Raw genomic sequence first — 25994 nt, 5'->3', positions numbered from 1 at the left:
GTACCTATCATTTGAATTCTCAATCATCTCTTCAAATCCTATATTTTGGTTCCAAGCAAACAAACAACAAGAAAAATTCTGGTTCCAGCAAGAGGACACTTAAATCACATTACATGAGAATTTCACCAAAGCTTTATTTTCTGACAATGCGTAATTTTAAGTATTGTTGACACAATTAGATTGTGAATACTTCCTACAGAATATCTTAAACTATATGCAAACCACCAAAATACTGTTGTGAATGACAGGAATGAAAAGAATTACACTTACACTGAAAACAAAAATAATTCTATTAACTGGTTGGAAAGTGATATAGACAAATTCTGTCACATGCTAACATTAACATAATGATAATTAAAAAGATAAACATTTCAATTCATCAGTGGTACCTAAAAAGCCACTACTTTTAAAAAGTTAAGTGTGTGTGCTATAATAGAGTGAAATAGTTTTTGTTCATTTAGAAACAACCATTATGGGCCATGCCTTATATCTGAATTTTTGTGCATGATCTACATATGTTACACTCTTTTCATAATACGGACTTCATGACAACATCTACAATTATGGTTTTTTTGCATTACTTTTTCTTTTTTCTTCTGTAATCATTACATCCAATCCACATGCTGAGAAACTGAGGTAGCCTTTGAACACTTAGTAAGTTGTCATGCTGTTTAACTGGGAAAGTTGGTTATATTGTATTTGTAAACTGGCAAATGTCACATATCAGAGAGACCACAATTATGGTTCACTGAATAAACAAAAATCTAATTAAATTCCTGAAATATAAATAAGTACTTGATCATATAACAATAGTTACTGGTTTCACTTTTTGTGCTCTTATACACATAAAATCATATTCTCTGCAGCAATTGTTTTGTTCAGTTTTAACCATGTTACAACATTTGTTAGGTAGTGATCAATACTGTGTAACTGTGAACATAAGCTAGTAATGGTAAAAATATTTTATTGGGTGTTTTCTCAAGTTGCTAATATTGTTACACAAATATTGGAAACAAAATGCAGTGTCAAAATTGGTGTATACTTTGTGATAGAAGTCACCATCAGTCTATCTATAGTCACATGATTCACAGTGGGCATAGAATTCACAGTCAGAGAAACAAAAAACGTGACATGATATTGTTGCCGGAGCCGAGCTGTTCTAGGGGCTTCAGTCTGGAGCTGCGCAACCGCTACAGTCGCAGGTTCGAATCCTGCCTTGGGCATGGATGTGTGTGATGTCATTAGGTTAGTTAGGTTTAAGTAGTTCTAAGTTCTAGGGGACTGATGACCTCAGATGTTAAGTCACATAGTGCTCAGATCCATTTGAACCATTTTTGACACTGTTTCAAAAACAAAAAACAAACAGAAACTGTAACTCCTCATAAATACAATGTCTTATTTTTCTAAGTAACATGTTAAAGAGCACAGCACATTGTTAAGACTGATGTTTTTATGTAGGCTACAAAGAAATTAAATTTTTTATGCAACACTCACTATGATGTAAATAACAAAATTATATTTCTTGCACACCTGGTAGGTGCTTTTAGCTTAAGCATCGTATTCTTAACATTAACTTGCTAAACAATGAACCTGTTTATCAAGATATTTGCGACTATGGTACACCCAAAATTTCTCATTCAGTACATGATATATTTATTCACATCACTAATGGTAACCATAGAAAATATAGAAGATTGGTTTTCATCTGTAAAATTCTCCAAAATTATTCGGAATTTTTACATATTGAAGAAACAGTTTGTACAGCAGTAAGAACATACATACAAATGTACATCACATAAGTAATGTAACACATGGGCACTGGTGGTTATAAGACACAAAATGCAACATTAGGTCATTCTGACATAGAACATTAGCTCAGTTAGAGGAGGATGGGGTGGGGATGGCTTCATTAAGAAATTATCCAACTTTCAGCTCTTTTGTTTTAAGGAAAACATGTAAACCTTATCAGGATACACAGATATGGATTTTAAACCTGTTCCTGGTCAATATAAGCTCAGCATTTTTCAAAGCAAAATCCTAATGAACTGATTCTTCACTCTCATTGCAGATAAAATTTTGGTAAATACAATGATATAATGTATATAGCTCATTATAGTGGATAAAGTAACATTATTTTAAATGTCATTAATTTCATGTATAACCCAGACTGGAAATTGCAAAAGACCACACCATTTTATATGTCAAATTGTAATTAGGCTGAATAACATGTCTATTGCTTTCAACTTACATCGCACATCTTGTCCCATTTTGGTTCTGCCAATGTGAATGGTGCTCCTCTCTGATAGCTCATCAAGACAAAAACCTTGCTCAAACAGCTCAATGTTCAAGATCTTTGAAACAGCCCTGGTCTATTCATTTCAGTTTCAATAACTGACAGATGGATGTTGTTCTTATTCTTAGCCATAGTTTTGTATTCAAATTTGACTCTGGCATTGCAAGTTCGCTCCAACATATTTATGTATATTTACTTACAATGTTTGCATTTTTTGACTTTAAAGCAATATAAAAATGAAACAATTACAACAACAAAATTATCAAGGTAGAAAGACACAGCTCGTTGTTTACACCTTTACCACCACCACCACCACCACCAACTCCACATATAATTTGTTCAATAATGCTTCATGCACTTATTTATTAGTAACACAAAGATTATATGGAATGCATACATAAGTTGGCAGCTCAGTTCATAAGATGTACATAATTCACTATAGTGCCAAAAAATTCATTATCATGTTGTAGAAATATCCTTTTTCCTCCTTAGAGCTTTTTTGTGTTTGTCATAGGAATCTAACAACTTCAGCTGAAGGTTAGCACATTCAATAACCAATGGTAGGGAAGACTGAAAGTTAGTTTGTGCTTGCCGTAAATTCTGTGGCACTAAAACACCAAACCACCTAAGAGGATCAGAATCTTGAGTCTTAAATTTGGAATCAGGTTTCTCCTCCATTAGTTTGTTCTCATCAGTGATGTTTCTCTTCCGGGGAGCAGGAGTCACATCATCCACTTGTTTGCCTTGTTCTTTGAAATCTAATATGAGCTGAAACTCTCTATCTTCAGCTGAACTTTTCTCTTCTAAAACGACCTTACTTAGTGCAGTGACATCTGAAGCATCTTCTGAAGGCAGTTGCAATGATGAAACAGAAGTTTTTCCCATTATATAACGAGCTTTGGCGATATTCAGGAAACCAGCTTTCATTAGCTTTTCCAATTCAACCTTGCAACGAATATATTCTTCCATTATTTCCAGTTCCTCTATGCAAAGCAAATCCAGTTTCTTACAAGTTTCTTCAATGTCCATTTTCACCTGTGAAAAGTAATGAAAGGCTATATAGCAAAAAATGAGTAATAACTTATTATAATGCTGCAAAAGAATAATTCCCAAGTATAGAAACTAAATTTTCCTTTCAGTCTTTTACTTGTCAACAATGAGATAACCAAAGTTCTTTCTCTGTTTTGGCTTTTTTGTGCTGCGTTGTTTGATTTCAACCTATATATTACTTTAAGAAATTATTACTGAGTCTTGCCTCAGCAGCCAGAGACTATGGTCATCAATTATGCTTCCTTTGATGTCCTATTAGAGAATCAGCTGTTTCTGAGGGCAGACAAAATAGAAAGTATGAGAATTATTTTATCTAGATAGAATTTTTGTTGGCAGAATAAAAATTTTATATTTGGCTGATTGGAGTCTTCCAGGCTGTCACTTTAACTGGCAGTCAGACTTAGCTGACAGACACAGGCAAATCATACACTCATCACTGTGTTATCAGGCACACATATGAATATAAATCACCGTTGAAGTTCCCCACTTACCTTCCTCTAATGTATTTCATGACTGTATAATTCATTTATGGAGTGACAAGACTTCCATCTCAGACAAGATGAATATTTGTTTTATGGGCATAAGGCCATGGTTCAAGACATAACTGTCTACCTAACATTTCATCTTCCTGTGCTGGAAACATGAGAAATCAGTTACTGACTCAAGAAGGTTCAGCAAGCCAAACGGTTAAAAGCTAAACAGTTCAGGTTGCTGAGCTTGTTTGAGTCTGTAACTGCTTTCTGGGTCATTAGAGCTTCTGATGAATGTCTCCTGCACTGGAAGATGAAACATTAGGCAGACAATTATGCCTTGGACCAGGGCCTTATGCACATAAATATCAGCAACATCATAAATACCAGACAAGAAAGCCTGCTTTCTGTGATGAAGAGGAATATTCTGAGAAACAATTCAGTTAATGTTAAAATCTAAACAGACTCTTTTCCTCAGTATCAAAATATGAATCAACAAGAAGTTTTAATGCTAGCTGGAAACTGATGGCTAAACCAGAAACGGAAAGAAGTTCAATAATGTAATGACAGGCTTACTACAATGGTACTGTGCATCGTTTCTTTTTAAGGTGTTTGTGTTCTGTGTTTATCTCAGAACACTGAGCACAATGATTTATGTCATTTACGAATTCCTCAATAAGATTTTCTAATAATCAGTTCTGCATCACTTTCAAAGTGAGTTTTCTATCAAAAAGGGTGGATCTTATTATTTATTCAATAGAATGAAATACCTGAAAATATCAACATATGGTTCAAAGACTCCAATCCATATACATATTTCAGTACTTCTTACAGAATGTTAGACGCTATAACTACAATTACTTCAAACACTGAATTAAAAGAAACAGATACTACAACTGCTGGTCCCGGGACCTCGGTTTACAATAGATGGGGTAGTAGGGAGGGGGGATCAGGTGCGACAACAACATTAAAACACCTGAGTCAATCTGGCTCTGGATAGTAGTACGTAATGGGCAATGCCGTCACTGGGTACGGATGAAACCCAGCAAATGAGCTCGATAGCTGAACAGGAATTTGATTTCCAAAAGGCAGAAAGGGAGGAAGAGTGGCTCAAATATATCAGATAAGATTTATATTCCCAGTTAGAAGTATCTGCCAAAGGCCATTTTTCTGTATGTCACAGGTGGTGTAAATTCAACTCTTGGGGCTAACAACTTCGTTGCATAGCTGGACGGGCTTGAGTTATCCTAGCAAAATTATTTCTGAAAAACATGGAAAGGATGATTTTACAGGATATAGTTACACTGTAACCATACTCAAGACCAAATATGAAAGCAGGCTCACCACTTAAATAAAACACTTTGCACTGGAAGCATGTTTACTATGAACAGCAATGCATAGTTGCACAGAACTAATTTCCGAGGTAGAGAGTGCATGTATTTACATAAATACTCAATACTACAAAATACTGGTATTTATACAAATGTTGAATATTCTACAATATACAACGTTACAAACATAAGATATTTCAAGAACCTCCCAGGAAAGATAATTACGGAATAACAAATAACTGCTAGTAGTCAAGTATGAACAGGCAACCCGAAGCTTGACTGCCAGCACAGCTAACAATTATGCCACACTGCATGAATCATAGCTTGTGGCATTGCTCCCCCTTCGGGAGAAAGAGTGAGCCACTGTTTTAGAACTTTTCATTGGAAGCGACTGCAGCAAATTGATCTAGATCTTGTCAACATTTCTCTGTATGGCATCACTGGCACATCCTCACACTCTACCCATTTTGTTACATCCTCTTCATCATGATGAGCATCAAAGCTAGCCACTCACTATGAAGCTTGAGGATTGTGGAGTGGGTCATCAGTTTCCTTGAATCTCCCATCATCAATCTAGCCCTCTGGACTGTAGTAGGGCTCCATACTGAGGACATGGACACTGTCTCTGCGGTTTTGTCTTCTTAGTGAAGGGTTAGTAACTTTTTCAAGAGTCCCATTTTCTGCATGGATGTAAAAATCTATACTGTCTCCATAGCTGTCCCTCAGTGGCCAATGCTTGGCATTACAGTACTCTTGGTCTTTCTCCTGGGTATTTAGGGTCTGTATGTGAGCCAGCTGCCTTGCTTCTTCGGTCCTGGTGATGATGTATCACGTAATCATCCCAACTAGCATCTGGTTGAAATGGGAACAGTGTATCCACTGTTGTTTCGGCCTCACAACTGTGAAGCAAAAGAGTAGTGTAAAGTCTGTAGTGTCTTGCTTCACTTTGCCATATGCGAAAGTTACATAGGGCAGTACTAAATTCCCGTCTCTCTCTCTCTCTCTCTCTCTCTCTCTCTCTCTCTTCAATATCAACATACATCTAACTCATATCTGTCAATGTGTTATTACAGCATTCTGTGAGCCCATTTGTCTGTGGATGGCAGGCAATTGTCATCCTGTGGGTGATGTTGGAATGTGAGAGTACCTCTGGTACTAGTCTTGACTGTAAAACTTTTCTACGATCAAAGATAATCATAAAGGGGGCTCTGTCCTTCAAAATAAACTCAGCAAGTTCTGGAGCTGCAGCAGTCAGAACAGCTTTGGTGGCAGCATAGCACATGAGGTATTCAGTGGAGACTATTATCCGCCAATTGCTATTTGTCAACTTAGGGAACCCTACCCAAGTGGTAGTTTCCAATTAGGTGACCTGGTGCTGCTGCACATGGGATTGGTACAAGATGCACCAAAAGTAATTGTGGCACCTGCTTCTGTCATTGGCAGACCTTACAATGGCTAACATAGGGTCTAATGGATCTGTAGAGACCTGACCAGTGATACTTGTGTCTGATTTTGTCTAGAGTCTTCAAGAATCATGCATGAGCATATGGTGGAGCATTATGGAAAAACTTCAGGATAAGTTAGCTGTAGACGAGCTGGGATGGCGAGCAGCTATTTCTGCCCCATTGGATCACAGCTCCTCTTATAGAATTCTCCTTTGGGTGGTTTCTTCTCCTTCAAGGCTTCTATTGTTTTCAACAGTTCTGGATATTACCTCAGTTCAGCAGCATTGTCATTTAATGCACTGATGACTGAGACTGCATCCACACTGCTCTGCTGCACCAAGAGATTCCTTGAAAGCCAGTGGGCATCCTTGTGTTTTATGTCTGCTTTTCTATACCACTGTGACATTGTATTACTGAAACCTCAGTACCCATCTCGCCAGTCGACCTGATGGATCCTTCAGACTAGACAGCCAGAGTAGAGAACAGTGGTCTATCACAATGGTGAATGGTTTGCCAAAAAGTATGGTCAGAATATGTTCATAGACCAAACAGCTGCAAGGGGCCTTTTCCAGTTTAAAGTAGTTCATGTCAGTCTTGAAGACTACTCTGTAGTCATAAGCTACACCTTCTCAGCACTTTCTTAAATTTGTACTAAAACTGCACCTATCCCACAATTGCTAGTGTCAGCACGAAGTTCTATGTAGGCTTTTAGTCATACAATGCTAGGACTAGAGATGTTATTACCTTCTTAAGGAAAAGGAAATCTCTTTCTTGCAGCTCATTCCAGGAAAATTTGACACCTCCTTGCTGTAATTCTTGAAAGGGACTTGCCTTGGTACACAAATTCTTTATGGATTGCTGGTAGTGTGACTACATTCCAACGAAACTTTTTACATCACATATGTACTGAGAAGTCAGAAAATCTGAGACTGCTCTTATTTTATCTGGATTAGGGATGGGAAAAACCAACCGGTTAAAACCGATACCTGTATTTTAATTCTAAATAAGCAGTATTTTTCAGTATTTGTTTGGTCTTGGTCATATTTCTTCACTAATAGCCAAGTAAAAATTGAAATATAAGTTATCCACAGCAGCAGTTCTAAAATTTTTCAGTTTTAAAGAAACCTTTTTTGAAAAGGGAGTACTTTTTATTCGTACAGTTTGCACTGATTTGAAATATTGTGTTATTACAGAAAATTGGAAAAGCAATCAGTGCTATTTTAATTACAATGTCAACAGAAACTGGCAACAGCCATGTGCATAAGATTTGGTACAGCAATGCTGAGATAATAATGTCCCTGTTGCCATGTGTTGTGAATTAAGGTACACATACGTGCAGTTGCAAGATCCGCCCCCCCTCCTCCCCCCCGTTCTATACAGTAGATTTTCGACATCATCACCGGACATCTACTGCATTGCAGCTGTCTGTCATTTCTATAATTACAAAAATATGGCAATTATGGCAACCGTAAAAAATTCAAAACTTAACAATTCATTCATAGTATACAATAAAAATAGACAGTAGCTGATCTGCTGCCTATATCTACATAATATGCGTTTATCTGCGTGTAGCCTTTCCAGACAAAGAAACACAAGAAACAGAGTTTTTCCTACTTCAGTTTCCACCCTTTAGCCCTGACTATTGCTACTGTCCAAATAGTGGTTTGACCCCTGATAACATGATTTTTGAGCAGAGTTTCAAAAAAAAAAAAAAAAAAAAAAAAAAAAAAAAAAAAAAAAAAAAAAAAAATAGAATCGGTAGGAGAAGACTGGTGATTTTTTATAGTATTCAGCCACTTATCACTTTTTCGGGAAAAGCAGTAAATGGTGGACTTACTAATTTTGTTGTTTTTGGCTATATAATTTAATATTTTGATTCCATGCATCTTGAAACTGAGAGAGTCAACATTTTTCAATCTATGTTTGATTTGTACATTTATTATACGAAACAATAGGAAGAAAAAAAATTGAAAGTCAGTTATTTCACAAAACAGTTGAGTGGTTTAACCATCAGATCTCATAAAATTGTTATGTTGAGCAGTTTAAGAATCAAGTAAACCTGGAGTGGAGACTGATATAACTAAAAACCAGTTGTTTCAGTGATAATTGCCATCCGTAATCTGGATGAGGACAAACTCCATCACCATTTACTTGGTGTCCCTAGCTTTTTACTTCATGGGCAGTGAAGAGGCACTTTTCTGGATTCATGCAGAGACCTGCAGTCTGAACACACTTCAACACCATTTTCAGACAACTTGTATGTTCTTCAATGTTTGTGAAAAAATGACAATGATATCCAGATAGCAAAGACACGTTATTCATTAAGTTGACAGCACAGGTCGTCCATCATAAGTTCGAAGGTGTTTGGTATGTTACACAGTCCAAACGGTATAATTTTAAACTCACAGACGTTGCCCGGAGTTATTAAGGCAGTCTTTTCCTGGTCACCCTCATCTACATCAGTTTGCCAGCAGACTGTCTGCATAACCACAGTCAATAAATACTTTGCTACTTTCAAGAAGCCTAAGGTGTTGCCAATGTGTGGCAATGGAAAGGCATTTTTCCTCATGATTCTGTACAGTCGTTGATATTCAATGCAGAGAACTGGCATGTACGTTAGATTAGATTAGATTAGTTTTTCGCTCCATAGATCGATGCTGAAGAGATCCTTGTGGATGTGGAACATGTCAACTTTTTTTTTTTTTTTAGCTGAAGTAACAATACTAATAGTATGAACATCATTTGTTTCTATTAAAAAATTCGTCAATGGAGTAGAAGGAGTTGGCCACTAGTAAGTCTTTCAGGCTCCTTTTAAATTGATCTTTATCTGTAATTAAATTTTTTATGTTTGCTGGCAAATTATTAAAGATGAGTGTTCCTGAGTAGTGGACCCTTTTTTGAACTAAAGTAAGTGCTTTTAAGTCTTTGTGCAGATCATTTTTGTTCCTGGTATTGTATGTATGGACTGAGCTGTTTGTTGGAAAAAGAGATATATTATTTAGGACAAATTTCATTAAGGAGTAAATATACTGAGAGGTAGTGGTTAGTATACCCAGTTCTTTGAAGAGGTTTTTACATGACGTCCGTGAATCTACTCCACAAATAACATATCTTACACGCTTTTGGACTCTGAAAACTTTTGTTTGACTTGAAGAGTTACCCCAAAATATTATACCATATGACATTATGGAATGAAAGTAGGCAAAGTATGCAAGCTTTTTCATTTTTATGTCACCTATGTCTGCTAACACTCGAATTGCAAATACAGATTTGTTAAGGTATTTCTGCAGTTCTTTGGTGAGCTCCTCCCAACTGAATTTATTATCAAGTTGTAATCCCAGGAATTTAAGACTGTCAACCTCTTCTATCTGCTCTTCTTCATACTTTATGCATATGCTGGGTGGAAACCTCTTACATGTTCTGAATTGCATGTAGTGAGTCTTTTCAAAGTTTAATGTCAATGAGTTGGCTTCAAACCATTTATTAATATCCATGAAAATATCATTAGCAGATCTTACACTCGACATACTATTTATTGCAATACTTGTGTCACCTGCAAACAAAACGAACTCTGCTTCTGGCAATGTAACTGATCATTAATGTACACAAGAAAAAGCAATGGCCCTAAGATGGATTGTTGTGGGGCACCACATGTAATTTCTTCCCATTCTGATGATGACTGATGACTTAATTCACTAGTCCCTTGTATTGACACCCTTTGTTTCCTGTTTGCTAGGTATGACTTGAACCATTTTGCAGCACAGCCCGTGACACCATAGAATTCTAATTTATTTACAAGGATGTTGTGGTCCACACAATCAAATGCCTTTGACAAATCACAGAAAATATCTGCTGCTTGTAATTTGTTATTTAATGAATTAAGCACATTTTCACTGTAGGTGTAAATAGCCTTCTCGATATCAGAACCCTTCGGAAATCCAAACTGTGTTCTTGATAATATGTTATTTGTGGTCAGATGGTTGAGAAGCTGCCTGTACATTACTTTTTCTAAAATTTTTGAGAATGCTGGCAAACGTGAAATCGGTCTGTAGTTCGATGGTATCTCTTTATCCCCTTTCTTGAATAGAGGCATAACATCTGCATATTTTAGCCAGTCAGGAAATGTCCCAGTTATAATTGATTGGTTACAAAAGTAACTTAGAATTGTACTAAACTCACAAGAATATGCCTTAATTAACTTTGTTGATATTTCATCGTAACCACTAGAATGCTTTGTTTTCAAAGATTTTTATAGAAGTTATTTCTTTTGGTGAAGTGAGTGACATATTCATGTAGCTGAAGCTATTTGTAAAGGCTAGTTTCAGATATTCAAAGGCATTATTTACTGATCCTGACAATCCCATTCTATCAGTAATGGATATAAAGTACTTGTTAAATAGATTTGCCACACTATGCCCATCGGTTACTAATGTGTCATCTACCCTTAATGCTATTTGCTCCAGTTCCTTTCTGGTTCTACCAGTCTCCTCTTTCACTATATCCCATATTGTTTTTATTTTGTTCCCTGACATTGCTATCTTCTTCTCGTAGTGCATTTGTTTAGATGTCTGAATTATTTTTTTTAATATTTTACAGTATTCCTTGTATTTAGCTAAATCATCAATATTGGAGCTATTCTTGGTTGACAGATACGTTTTCCTTTTTGTCTTACAGGAAATCTTTATTCCTTGTGTAATCCATGGTTTTATTATAGACTTCTGTTTAATTTGAGTAACTTTTAGAGGAAAACAGTTTTCAAACATGGTACTGACATTGTTCATGAATGTATTATATTTTTCATTCGTGTCATGGGCACTATAAACATCTTTCCAGTTCATATCTTTGAGCAGTTTCCTAAAACACTCAATTTTTGGTTGACTGACTACTCTCCTTTATTCAGACTTAGCAGTCTTGATAATCTGCTCAGAATTTACATCTAAAACAAGGAGCTGCATGTCATGATCTGATAGTCCATTTATTACAGGTCTTATGATATGATTTTGTTCCTTTGATCTGTGTATAAAAATGTTATCAATGGCTGACCTTGAGGATTTAGTGATCCTAGTTGGAAAGTTTACAGTGTGAGTTAGATTGAAAGACAACATTACTAACTGCAGTAAATGTTTACTGGAAGATTGCTTTAGAAAATCTGTATTAAAGTCACCAGCAATCAAAATTTCTTTGTTTCTTCCTGTTAAATAACCCAAAAGAGCTTCTAGATGATTTATGAATAGATTATAATTTCCTGCAGGTGCTCGGTAAATAGTTACTATTATATAGGATCTGTTATGGAACTCTACTTCTGATGCACATGCTTCTAGATGCTGGTCTAAACAGAATTTATTAAAGTCAATGTTCTTGAATTTATGGCAGTTTTTAATAAATGTGGCAACTCCTCCTCCATCCATATCTACTCTGCAGAAGTAGGAAGCTAGCTTAAATCCTGGAATGTCTAACATATCTATGCCAGTGGTCACTTGATGTTCAGAGAGGCAGATTATGTCAATTTGGTTAGAGGAATTCATTTCATCAATACAAATGAGTAGTTGATCAATTTTATTTCTGAGTCCCGGAATGTTCTGGTGTAATAAAGATAACTGATACTGCATACTAATGGGATTATAACTGCTTTGGCTAAGATGAACTGGCAGTTTCTGATTACTTTCTGTTAAACATTGTTTAAATGGAATCTGTATGCTAAAATCTGACTCCTGTTCATCTGTTTTCTCAAACTGAGTGTGTCTGCCAATCTCTCTTAAAACTCATTTTCTTTCCCCCTTCCCTATCCTAAAACAGGCATTCCTCTGACACCTGTGACCACTGGTATTTTACCACTTGTGACAGTGCCCCCCCCTTACGTTTTCTGCAATCAACCCAGACAGTTTTCCCTTCCCTTTCCTATTGAGGTGAAGGCCATGCCTAGTGTAGTCCCACCTATCTATAGTGTGGTGTCACCGCCAGACACCACACTTGCTAGGTGGTAGCCTTTAAATCGGCCGCGGTCCATTAGTATACGTCGGACCCGCTTGTCGCCACTGTCAGTGATTGCAGACCGAGCACCACCACACGGCAGGTCTAGAGAGATGTCCTGGCACTCGCCCCAGTTGTACAGCCGACTTTGCTAGGAAAGGTTCACTGACAAATACGCTCTCATTAGCCGAGACGATAGTTAGCATAGCCTTCAGCTACGTCATTTGCTACGACCTAGCAAGGCGCCATAATCCTTTGCTATATATATTGTGATGCCTGTACCGTCAGACCAATGTTCTCCAATTGTGGATTAAAGTTAAGTATTATATCAACTATGTACTTTATTTGCTACTATTAATTCCCTTATCTGTTCCAGACCTCACGCCAGTTAGCGTGTAATTAAACGCGTGCATTTCGGCCTCCTCTAGCAACACAGTGTTGGCTCTTCTGCCAACACTACAGATAGCATCCACAGGAATCAAACTAATATGGGACCCTATATCCGTCCTAAGCAGCCACTCCAACTCCAAGTTCACCCTCCTGACGGAAGAGTTCAAATGAGGCCGATCATGGCGTCTCAACACAGACACAAATCCCACACTCGTATGCTTCGTTGCTGATGCTATCTTCACCAGGTCACTCTCTATGGAATAATCAGAGTCTCTGTCAATGTTATTTCCCGGACCACCCACTATAACCACGGCATCCTCCTTCGTGAAATCTTTGCATAAAGAACCTACATCCTCTGTTACCTGACCCAGATCTGCACTAGGCTTGAAAACGTTTGTGACCTGGTACTCTGGACCTAGATTTTCCTGCAGTAGTTGGCCAACACCTCTACCATGGGAGCTTCCTAACAACAGAACTTTCTCTTTCTTTACATATTTCCCTACCTTTTTCAAGTCCTTGAAAGCTTGTTGTGCCCTTTCTACAGCTTCAGCTACATGAGGCTCATCCGATTCTGACTGAGGCAACAGGTCAAATCTATTTTCAAGATTTATAACAAAGCTGTCTGATGCTCTCCTTTGCCTGTTCCCCCTATTAGCTGTTGCCACTTCCCACCTCTGTTCACCCATCTCCCTCTTTAACCTGTCCAGTTCCTCCCTTGCCTTGTCTAAGTCAGCTTGAAGAGCTGTAATTTTTCCTTCCTGTTCCAGTATTTTCCTGTCTCTACTGCAGATCCTACAATACCACTGGTGAGCCTCATTTACGTCCCCATTTCCCATGCCACTACATTCGCCCCAATGAAAGAAACTACAGCAGCCATTCTGTTCCAAGACATTCTTTAGCCACTTCTAGTACTGCGTCCCTGTACCTTGTCCATTCCTTTTCCAATGACTGTAATTGACTACATTCAACTAACTGGTACCTTTCTGAGATCACTGTTATGTACTTGTGCCTGGTTTCCTTATCCTGAAGTTTCTCCACTCTTATCCTCCTACATATGGACCTGACCTCCTGCACTTTCGGCCTCACAATACCAGTTTCACTGCAGATTAAATAATGATCAGTGTCATCAAAGAATCCCCTGAATACACGTGTGTCCCTCACAGCCTTCCTGAATTCCTGATCTGTTATTACATAGTCAATGACAGATCTGGTTCCCCTGCCTTCCCAAGTATACCGGTGAATGTTCTTATGTTTAAAAAAGGAGTTTGTGATTACTAAGCCCATACTGGCACAAAAATCCAAGAGTTGTTTCCCGTTCCTGTTGGCCTCCATATCCTCTCCAAATTTACCCATAACCTTTTCATACCCTGCTGTTTGATTTCCAATCCTGGCATTAAAATCACCCATGAGCAGAACACTGTCCTTGTCCTTCACTCTAACAACTACATCATTGAGTGCCTCATAAAAACTATCCATCTTATCTTGATCTGTCCCTTCACAATGCGAATATACTGACACAATCCTAATTTTCTTGCTACACACTGTCAAATCTATCCACATCAGTCGTTCATTTACATACCTTATTGCAACTACGCTGGGTTCCATTTCTTTCCTGATGTAAAGCCCTACACCCCATTGTGCTATTCCTGCTTTGACTCCTGACAGGTAGACCTTGTATTCTCCCACTTCCTCTTCTTTCTCACCCCTTACCCGAATGTCACTAACAGCTAAAACGTCCAGCCCCATCTTACTTGCAGCCTCTGCCAGCTCTACCTTCTTCCCAGAGTAGCCCCCATTGATATTAATAGCTCCCCATCTCATTACCATTTGTTTGCCAAGTTGTACCTTAGGAGTCCCTGGTTTGTCAGTTAGAGGTGGGACTCCGTCACCTCCTAAGGTCCGAGGCATTTTGCTCTGATTGTTGCCAGCATCATATTTAAAGTACCAGGGAAGCAGGTTGTTAGCCTTACTTGCCCCGAGTCCCATTGGTTTTTAACCCTAGCGGCTGAGGGACTAACCGGTGGATTTGGTAGTCTTTGCCGTATGAGCACAAAGGTGACCATGACTCTGAATGTGTCCGAGAAGCCCAGCCTTATTCCAAAGTAACTGGTATCCCGACTGTCGGGACCACTTACTTGGCCACTCATACGTCGCCCGTGGTTCATGAACTAGGACATGACTACAGGAACCCACACCATGAACCACCCAGTGTTGATAAGGCGTTTTATTGCTGGCCACTTGGTTTGTCCTTTCTCCAGTCCAGTTTCGAAGCATTTGAAGACTGACATGGAATGTCTATCACCTTTTGATGTTGTTCCTCGGTCAGGTCAGACACTGCTGGCAGTTCAATGTAGCTTCCTCTCCTACTCTCTGCACTGGCAGTGGCACACAATTCCTTGCCGATGACACTACACTGCTCTTCCTGGATTGGCTTGGCTGTCAATAACACATATCTTTAGGAATGAGTTGTGGATACTCAAAATGATTAGTGATGCAATGTGTTCCTTGACCAACGACAATGCTAATGATCATCGCTGGCATGTAGAGTTCTTCTGCGAGCCTGAGTAACTTTTTACAAATGACAAAAGCTTCACTGTTTAACTGAGCATCTCGACTGACAACTGGAACTTGTCTTGTTGATGATAATGATGATGATGATGAGGTAACAATGTCTTCAATGGCAAACTACTGCTCAGAGTAATCTTTGTCATGTGCTTGTTGGAATAGCTTCCTCAACCTGGAGCTCTGATCATCCACAATATATTTATGATGCTGAGCGCTCACTGCATTAGCTTTGCTACACCTCGCTTCCAGTTCTTTCACTATGTTGGCATCCTGTGAGAATATGCATCCTAAGTACTTGAAACCGTCCACCTTTTCTAACTTTGTTCCTCCTATTTGGCACTCAATCCATTTATATTTCTTTCCCACTGACATTACTTTCGTTTTTGGAGATGCTAATCTTCATACCATAGTCCTTACATTTCTGATCTAGCTCTGAAATATTACTTTGCAAACTTTCAATCGAATCTGCCATCACAACTAAGTCATCTGCATATGCAAGACTGCTTATTTTGTGTTCACATATCTTAATCTCACCCAGCCAGTCTATTGTTTTCAACATATGATCCATAAATAAAATGAACAACAGTGGAGACAGGTTGCAGCCTTGTCTTACCCCTGAAACTACTCTGAACCATGAACTCAATTTACCGTCAACTCTAACTGCTGCCTGACTATCCATGTAAAGACCTTTAATTGCTTGCAAAAGTTTGCCTCCTATTCCATAATCTCGTAGAACAGACAATAACTTCCTTCTAGGAACCCGGTCATATGCCTTTTCTAGATCTATAAAGCATAGATACAATTCCCTGTTCCACTCATAACACTTCTCCATTATTTGCCGTAAGCTAAAGATCTGGTCCTGACAACCTCTAAGAGGCCTAAACCCACACTGATTTTCATCCAATTGGTCCTCAACTAATACTCGCACTTTCCTTTCAACAATACCTGAGAAGATTTTACCCACAACGCTGATTAAAGAGATACCTCTGTAGTTGTTACAATCTTTTCTGTTTCCATGTTTAAAGATTGGTGTGATTACTGCTTTTGTCCAGTCTGATGGAACCTGTCCCGACTCCCAGGCCAGTTCAATTATCCTGTGTAGCCATTTAAGACCTGACATTCCACTGTATTTGATGAGTTCCGACTTAATTTCATCCACCCCAGCTGCTTTATTGCACTGCAATCTATTGACCATTTTCTCCACTTCCTCAAATATGATCCTATTTCCATCATCATTCCTATACCATTCTACCTCGAAATCTGAAACATTACTGATCGTATTTTCACCTACATTGAGCAACTCATCAAAATATTCCCTCCATCTGCCCAAGGCATCCACAGGATTGACCAGCAGTTTTCCTGACCTGTCCAAAATACTTGTCATTTCCTTCTTACCTCCCTTTCGAAGACTGCTAATTACACTCCAGAGTGGTTTTCCAGCAGCTTGACCCATAGTCTCCAACCTGTTTCCAAAGTCTTCCCAAGATTTCTTCTTGGATGCTGCAATTATCTGTTTGGCTTTGTTTCTTTCTTCAACATAACTTTCTCTGTCTAGCTGAGTTCTAGTATGTAGCCATTTTTGATACGCCTTCTTTTTCCTTTTATAGGCTGCCTTGACTGTGTCATTCCACCAAGCTGTTTGCTTCATCCTACTTTTACACACTACTGTTCCAAGGCATTCTTTAGCCACTTCTAGTACTGTGTCCCTGTACCTTGTCCATTCCTTTTCCAATGACTGTAATTGACTACATGCAACTAACTGGTACCTTTCTGAGATCACTGTTATGTACTTGTGCCTGGTTTCCTTATCCTGAAGTTTCTCCACTCTTATCCTCCTACATATGGACCTGACCTCCTGCACTTTCGGCCTCACAATCCCAGTTTCACTGCAGATTAAATAATGATCAGTGTCATCAAAGAATCCCCTGAATACACGTGTGTCCCTCACAGCCTTCCTGAATTCCTGATCTGAGATCTGGTTCCCCTGCCTTCCCAAGTATACCGGTGAATGTTCTTATGTTTAAAAAAGGAGTTTGTGATTACTAAGCCCATACTGGCACAGAAATCCAATAGTTGTTTCCCGTTCCTGTTGGCCTCCGTATCCTCTCCAAATTTACCAATAACCTTTTCATACCCTGCTGTTCGATTTCCAATTCTGGCATTAAAATCACCCATGAGCAGAACACTGTCCTTGTCCTTTACTCTAACAACTACATCACTGAGTGCCTCATAAAAACTATCCATCTTATCTTAATCTGTCCCTTCACAATGCGAATATACTGACACAATCCTAATTTTCTTGCTACACACTGTCAAATCTATCCACATCAGTCGTTCGTTTACATACCTTATTGCAACTACGCTGGGTTCCATTTCTTTCCTGATGTAAAGCCCTACACCCCATTGTGCTATTCCTGCTTTGACTCCTGACAGGTAGACCTTGTATTCTCCCACTTCCTCTTCTTTCTCACCCCTTACCCGAATGTCACTAACAGCTAAAACGTCCAGCCCCATCTTACTTGCAGCCTCTGCCAGCTCTACCTTCTTCCCAGAGTAGCCCCCATTGATATTAATAGCTCCACATCTCATTACCATTTGTTTGCCAAGTTGTATCTTAGGAGTCGCTGGTTTGTCAGTTAGAGGTGGGACTCCGTCACCTCCAAAGGTCCGAGGCATTTTGCTCTGATTGTTGCCAGCATCATATTTAAAGTACCAGGGAAGCAGGTGGCTTGCCTTACTTGCCCCGAGTCCCATTGGGTTTTACCCCTAACGGCTGAGGGACTAACCGGTGGATTTGGTAGTCTTTGCCGTATGAGCACAAAGGTGACCATGACTCTGAATATGTCCGAGATGCCCAGCCTTATTCCAAAATAACTAGTATCCCGACTGTCAGGACCACTTACTTGGCCACTCATACGTTGCCCGTGGTTCATTAACTAGGACATGACTACAGGAACCCACACCATGAACCACCCAGTGTTGATAAGGAGTTTTATTGCTGGCCACTTGGTTTGTCCATTCTCCAGTCCAGTTTCGAAGCATTTGAAGACTGACATGGAATGTCTATCACCTTTTGATGTTGTTCCTCGGTCAGGTCAGACACTGCTGGCAGTTCAATGTAGCTTCCTCTCCTACTCTCTGCACTGGCAGTGGCACACAATTTCTTGCCGATGACACTACACTGCTCTTCCTGGATTGGCTTGGCTGTCAATAACACATATCTTTAGGGATGAGTTGTGGATACTCAAAATGATTAGTGATGCAATGTTTTCCTTGACCAGTGACAATGCTAATGATCATCGCTGGCATGTAGAGTTCTTCTGTGAGCCTGAGTAACTTTTTACAAATGACAAAAGCTTCACTGTTTAACTGAGCATCTCAACTGACAACTGGAACTTGTCTTGTTGATGATAACGATGATGATGATGAGGTAACAATGTCTTCAATGGCAAACTACTGCTCAGAGTAATCTTTGTCATGTGCTTGTTGGAATAGCTTCCTCAACCTGGAGGTCTGATCTTCCACAATATATTTATGACGCCTGCAAGGAATCCCATCCAATAATAACATTATGACTTAAATTCTATCAAATGATAAATTCAAAGGGAAGTGTAATGTCATTGATAGCTTTTCTTGCAATACATGTTCCTGTTGGCTGGGCATATTTCCCATTTGTGACTTTCTGCACAATCGCTTTTGTATCACAGAAAATAGTCTTCTTTAGCTGACAATGATAAGCACCTGACATCAAAGAAAATAAAGCCCTTGAGTTGGTTAGTGCCCAGACAGCTTGGCCATTGATGGTAGCAATCAAATTTCTGGAGATCTTCGTGACTGCTGTCCATGGAGGATTTGTATCTGTGGCAACCTCATATCCAAGATGGTTGTCTCACTTAATTTTCCTGAAATTGGCCACTAGGCAAATGGCTGGTACCTCTGTACGGTGACAGATAATGGCTGTGGCATATTGGGGAGCAAAATCATCCAGAGTACTTTGCTTAATTGGAGAGACGGTGGTGTCAATGTTTTCGATTACTCATTGTCTCCAACAAACAATGTTACATTATAACCACACTCAAGTTCAAATCTGAAAGCAGAGTCATCAATGAAATGGAAAACTTAGCACTGGAAGCATGTTTATCATGAACACCAACACATAGCCAGGAAGAAAATAACTTCCAGGATGGAAAGTGCAGCTATTTATAAAAACATTGAATATTCCAGAATATGCAAACATTACGAACATAAGATATTTCAAAAACCTTCCAGAAATAATAAATATGAAACAACAAAAACTTGTGATAGTCAAATTTCAACAGCTGACCTGCAGTATGACAGCCAGTGACTTTAACCACTACACCACACTGCATGCACCAGAGCTTGGGGTAATATGGATTACCTCCATTTACTGAGGCCAACACAAGCAAACTATTGGATTGTGGAGAACATCCACAATCCCATAAGCTGTGTGAGGGAAGAGCTAGTTAGTTAGTTAATTTCAAATTCCATGAAACATTTTGCACAATAAATCATAAAGATGTTGAATGAGTCATTTTTCAGTCACGTCACAAATTAAGATTTTCAGAATGTGTACCATAAATATACAGACAATACCAAAGGTAACACCTGCATGCTTTGGTACAGGGTTTATTCTTGACAAAATAGATAAACACTACTTAACTGAGGAGAGGAACAGGTAAAGGCACTGACATTGAGTTTCTGTCACAGCATTAGCCACTACACCATGGAAGTTCATTTTTAGATTTAATGCTATCCTCTTATTAGGAGATACAGAAATACATATGCCATAAATATCACATACTGGTGAGTTCTCTCTGTCATGTGACTCAGACCAATTTTACATATGGCACCAAAACAGGGGCACTTATTTCTGTAATTGGAGCAGATTCATGATATGTGTGTTGCTTTAGTAAAAAGACCTACAGTGTGACATTAACTTTGTGTTACGCAACCCTCCCCTTCAACAACTGAATGACAGCATGCATGGAAAGAGAAATTGAACCACAGTGTGCCCACTTCTTGATTAGTTAATCAATTTGCTTATTTCCATGAATTCCTTTATGACTTAGTATCCAGAAAAACCTTTTATTTCCTACTTTTATGACATGAGCAGGCTTAGATCATTTTAACTACTGAGAACATCTACTAGATCACTTGGTGGATCTATACAAAAACTGTTAGAGATGTAAATGTTCTTTCATCAAGTACAACTCATTTATCTTACAGCTGCATACATATTTATGCTATAAAGAAATAATTCAGCTGTATAGCAATTTTAAAAAAGTTGGGCCAATCTAGACAAAACAGCACGAAATTTGGAACATTTGACAATAGCAGTAGAAAAACTGACTCAGCCTCAGAATGAGGATCAATTCAGGAAATGTGACATTTCCCACACTTACTCTGCAACTGCCTATTTCCCGTGTGTAATGATTGCTTCCTTACCTGGCAGGAAGAGGGCACTCCAGGGTCCCTGCTGGCTATGAAACAGATTGTGAACCTGACTAAATTATCAAAAAGTGCTGACACCAACTGGATACCACCATAAATGAGGCACAGAAGCTATAAAATTTTGAAGAATCTTTGTACATTTTGGTATGTAGATTAAAGCCAAAAAATTAACTGCAACAAGTGCATGGACTTTGTGATCACGGAGAACATTGTCTGATGTCAATTTTCATGTTGCATAATGACTTGAAGAGTGGGTGGCAATCTGAAAATGCACTTTTTTTATCTTTTCAATGAATGAATTAACTTAAAGAAAATGACTGCAAAACCTAGGGGAATGTTTACCTACATATGCAATTGAGTCTGAGAATAACAACCAGATGGCCCTAGTACATATGAGTTGTACTGTAATTTGAATATTTTTCTTCTTCAGATCACATACTGGTGAGTTCTCTCTGTCATGTGACTCAGACCAATTTTACATATGGCACCAAAACAGGGGCACTTATTTCTGTAATTGGAGCAGATTCATGATATGTGTGTTGCTTTAGTAAAAAGACCTACAGTGTGACATTAACTTTGTGTTACGCAACCCTCCCCTTCAACAACTGAATGACAGCATGCATGGAAAGAGAAATTGAACCACAGTGTGCCCACTTCTTGATTAGTTAATCAATTTGCTTATTTCCATGAATTCCTTTATGACTTAGTATCCAGAAAAACCTTTTATTTCCTACTTTTATGACATGAGCAGGCTTAGATCATTTTAACTATTGAGAACATCTACTAGATCACTTGGTGGATCTATACAAAAACTGTTAGAGATGTAAATGTTCTTTCATCAAGTACAACTCATTTATCTTACAGCTGCATACATATTTATGCTATAAAGAAATAATTCAGCTGTATAGCAATTTTAAAAAAGTTGGGCCAATCTAGACAAAACAGCACGAAATTTGGAACATTTGACAATAGCAGTAGAAAAACTGACTCAGCCTCAGAATGAGGATCAATTCAGGAAATGTGACATTTCCCACACTTACTCTGCAACTGCCTATTTCCCGTGTGTAATGATTGCTTCCTTACCTGGCAGGAAGAGGGCACTCCAGGGTCCCTGCTGGCTATGAAACAGATTGTGAACCTGACTAAATTATCAAAAAGTGCTGACACCAACTGGATACCACCATAAATGAGGCACAGAAGCTATAAAATTTTGAAGAATCTTTGTACATTTTGGTATGTAGATTAAAGCCAAAAAATTAACTGCAACAAGTGCATGGACTTTGTGATCACGGAGAACATTGTCTGATGTCAATTTTCATGTTGCATAATGACTTGAAGAGTGGGTGGCAATCTGAAAATGCACTTTTTTTATCTTTTCAATGAATGAATTAACTTAAAGAAAATGACTGCAAAACCTAGGGGAATGTTTACCTACATATGCAATTGAGTCTGAGAATAACAACCAGATGGCCCTAGTACATATGAGTTGTACTGTAATTTGAATATTTTTCTTCTTCAGAAAATAGTGAAAGATACAGCATCTAATGTCAGTAAAAGTATCCAACCTTTAAAATTAATTTTCAGAAAGTGATTTTTAACAGAAAGAACCCAATTTTAATGTTTCCTCTCTTGCAAGTTTCCCTCCCTTGCACTTTTACTCCATACTCATAAAAATAATAAAAAACAATCAGTCTTCATTTAAATTATACTTTTTCTTTTAATCTCTCTCTCTCTCCCCTCCCACCCATTTACTTGCATCCTCTACTATTACTCCCAACTTTTACGAAATGGCTGAATTTTAAATCCCACATTTTATTACCCATTCTTCAGTCTCAAACTTCCTGCCTTGTATACTTTCCTCTCTCCCCCAGCATAACACAGGTCGGTGAATAAGAGAAATCTTAGAAACTGGCATTTTTAATAGAGGTCTACCTTATAATGCAAATAAGTAGGAGTCAGAGACTTCTTTAAAAGAAAATGAGATAGTTCTTGTTTTTAACACTGATCCTGTGTTTTTTTTTTTCTTTTCAGTGTTATATTTGCTTGTAAGGGGTAAATTTGGATCCAATTGTAAGGGTCATTAAGCTTTGTATAACATTCAGAAAGTGTTTTTCCTTCATTACCCCCTCAGGAAAGTTTATATTACTAATGTTAGTGAAATAAAAAAAAAGAAAAAACAAAAGTCTGACAGGCTAAGCCAGTCATGTACAAGGGCAAGAGTATATTCAAAATGTCATACAGCTTACATTCTCTGTAGCTTAGGTGACTTTTGTAGGCTTATTTGAGGTTGTTTCCTGGCTTGCTGGATCACAAGTGTTCTGAATAAAATGGTTCAACTTCCCCTACACCACTGTGGTAGATTTCAAACAGTTACCATTTGCACCCTGTATATCTTGACAAAAATAAATAAACAAAAATAAAAAATAAATAAATAAAACAGAATAACTTTCTCCACTGAAATCAGTATGGGTTACAAAAATGTCAATCATGCGAAAGTAATTCATGTTTTTCCTCATAGGCCCTAAATCCTCAGTGTTACAGATAGAGAAAATCAATCTAATCTGGTGTTTCTAGACTTCCCCAAAGTTCTGAATTGAGTACTACACTGATGACTTCTGAAGAAACTATTTTCTGATGCAATACATAAAAAGATTTGCACCTGTATTGTAAACTTCCTGACAGGTAGGACACAACACATTACCCTTGATGAAGAATCATCCACAGACATTGTACAAATGTTTTTGGTGTGGAGAGGAAGTGTAATATTACTGCTGCTGCTCAACAATTTTAACAAATTAGGGGGATATTTAACTGCACAATATATTAAACTTCCGAGATTAGTGACACTGTCAACAACTGACAGAACAGCTCCCCAAATTGTGCCTGGTGGCCTGTCAAAATGTCTGTTGATATGATTCCTCTGTTGGCAAGAAACTGGATATTTATGCCTACACAGGAGACTCAGATATACTTCCTGTATGTTTCTGGGTATATACAACAATTACACAAAGATACTGCTTCTGGATCTTATTGGAAAGACTGCATTGGTAAATAAATCAAATGTAAAAATTACACGATACACACTGTTTGATAACGAAGATGTTTTTTTGTGAAGGTTGGATACAGAGACGTGTCACATTTAATAAATGAAGTATTCCACCTATCATCATACACAATGTACATATGGTATCATATCCACTAGAGGCATACAACATTCACATTTCAATGCAGGGTTATTTCGTGTCTTTGACACAGCTTCATCAATTCACAACCAAGTCTTTGGATTACTGAACCACATGATACTCCTGCCAATATAGTGATGATATCATCACCACAGGAGGATGTGAGCTTTAAGAAATGGCCAATAGTTGAAATCATTAACAACATAAAAACATTACCACAAAAAATGCTAATTTTTTTAAATGGGAATGAAGCCAGGGAATATTGTTATTACAATGACCACAGAGTGTAAATAAGGCTTTTCATCAAGGATGAAAACGTTCCTATTTAACGCAAGGTGTATGAAAAGTGGAAGATTGACACATTAGTCACTTTCGCCAAATCAGTTTCACCTTATAACCTAAATTAGACATCATGCTATGCTATTGGTCAGTCACTAAAAACTCATAAAAAAAATACAGTCAAGATCATCAGTCTGAATGAATCACCATCTCCACTAAAACTTTATATGTCTTGTAAACAACATGCTCCAACATACAACAAAGAAGAAATGTGATTGTGACAAAACAGAATTGTAACATGTAGATACAATCCACTTTGTGGTCTCTGTAATCCATGTAATACAATTAATATGTGTTGAGTACACAATAAGCAATACCTATGAAACAGTATTTCCAAATAAATCAATTCAAGCAAATTCAAATTTAAATCCACAAGCAAAACTTCAAGCAAAAACATTCCGTATGCCATCCACTTAGGTAAATACATACAAACCTGGAATATTCAACTGGAAACCAAACCTAGCTAGCAGGGTCATGGTACACATAACACACATAATGTAAGCACGTAGCCTGCATGCACCATCACAGTCAGCAGATTACTGAATACAAATTGTGAGATCAAAAACTGAACAACATGACTGGATGGTTACTCTTGTTATGAATAAAATGTTACCTGCAGAACGACATCATATGGCATATGAATTGTCTAAAACACGGTTATTAAAGAAGTTAGTGTATAATAACGAGCGGAAAACTCACAGGTTTACTTATATATAAGGGTTTTCCTTCGGTCTTGTTTCATCAGCACGGCAGAAAATTGCACTCTTAAGTTCAACCGGAAAGAAGAGCGTGTACAACACACACATAGCACTTAAGAATTACGTTGACAGCAAATGTCACAGTTCTTGTTAATTTGTTGAATTCGTTGTATTGTAACAGTTAGACGGCATATAACATACTTAAAGTAAGAGTAATGAAAATTTCCTTACGGTTTTTTCTGTAAAACCAGTATGCTCCATTTCAAGAAAATTCACTCAGATTTTTTGAGCAATTAAAAAAATTTAATTACTAAAATTGCGTGTTAATTTTGCCTGTCAAACAGACATTTGGCAGTTGCTCGCTGCTGCATTAGTAAATAATGGTAACGTTCATTTACACTCTCGAAAATTATTTCCAACAACACGTCTGATCAACTGTCCACTGTTTACAAACACCAGTATCGGCTTCCGTCAGAGATTTAATTTAGCGTTTCAGAGAGGGGAGATGCCATGACGTCACAAACTTGAAGCCGACAGAAACCGAGCTCCGCCATTGCAGTTTGGTCAGAAGACTCGTTTCCGATTGTGCTACTGTGTAGAGCTGCTGAAGGTTTTTTTCATTTTAAAATGCCGGTTTGCGTTGTTTACGGGTGTACTAATCGTTGGAATAGTGCTACCAAGTTAAAAGGAATCATGTTCCATGCGTAAGTGGCCCCGTTCGTAAAATATTGTCGTTTATATTCGTGAGATGTGCGGCCTTGTTTATGTTTTGTGAAACTGTTTTCTTCT

The 25994-nt window shown here is 38.1% G+C and overlaps 1 protein-coding gene across 3 annotated transcripts; it reads right to left on the bottom strand.

The window, feature by feature from the left end:
• Window positions 1-1020: 1020 nt before the first annotated feature.
• LOC126475428 (coiled-coil domain-containing protein 115-like) lies at window positions 1021-25689 on the bottom strand. 3 transcript variants are annotated; one of them, XM_050103276.1, is made up of 3 exons: window positions 25437-25689; window positions 23233-23378; window positions 1021-3328 (listed from the first exon to the last, which is right to left on the bottom strand). In XM_050103276.1, the coding sequence occupies exon 3, from the start codon at window positions 3320-3322 to the stop codon at window positions 2753-2755; it is 570 nt and encodes a 189-aa protein (XP_049959233.1). In that variant the 5' UTR covers window positions 3323-3328; window positions 23233-23378; window positions 25437-25689; the 3' UTR covers window positions 1021-2752. The 3 variants fall into 3 exon arrangements, with proteins under 3 accessions (XP_049959233.1, XP_049959232.1, XP_049959235.1); XM_050103275.1 differs by lacking the exon at window positions 23233-23378; XM_050103278.1 differs by lacking the exons at window positions 23233-23378; window positions 25437-25689 and adding an exon at window positions 25207-25225.
• Between the last annotated feature and the right edge of the window lie 305 nt (window positions 25690-25994).

Source organism: Schistocerca serialis, chromosome 4 (assembly GCF_023864345.2).
Source record: "Schistocerca serialis cubense isolate TAMUIC-IGC-003099 chromosome 4, iqSchSeri2.2, whole genome shotgun sequence".
NCBI classification, from domain to species: domain Eukaryota; kingdom Metazoa; phylum Arthropoda; class Insecta; order Orthoptera; family Acrididae; genus Schistocerca; species Schistocerca serialis.
Note: the sequence above shows the minus strand (reverse complement) of the source record. Positions and strands in the feature narration are given on the sequence as shown.

What these genes read in the sequence shown, in the direction of transcription:
- LOC126475428 (XM_050103275.1), bottom strand. Translation starts at nt 25,466, where the DNA reads ATGGAGCATACTGGTTTTACAGAAAAAACC. An exon ending in CTGGTTTTACAGAAAAAACC is followed by an intron (nt 3,329 to 25,436) that starts GTAAGGAAATTT and finishes TACTTTTCACAG; the next exon opens with GTGAAAATGGACATTGAAGA.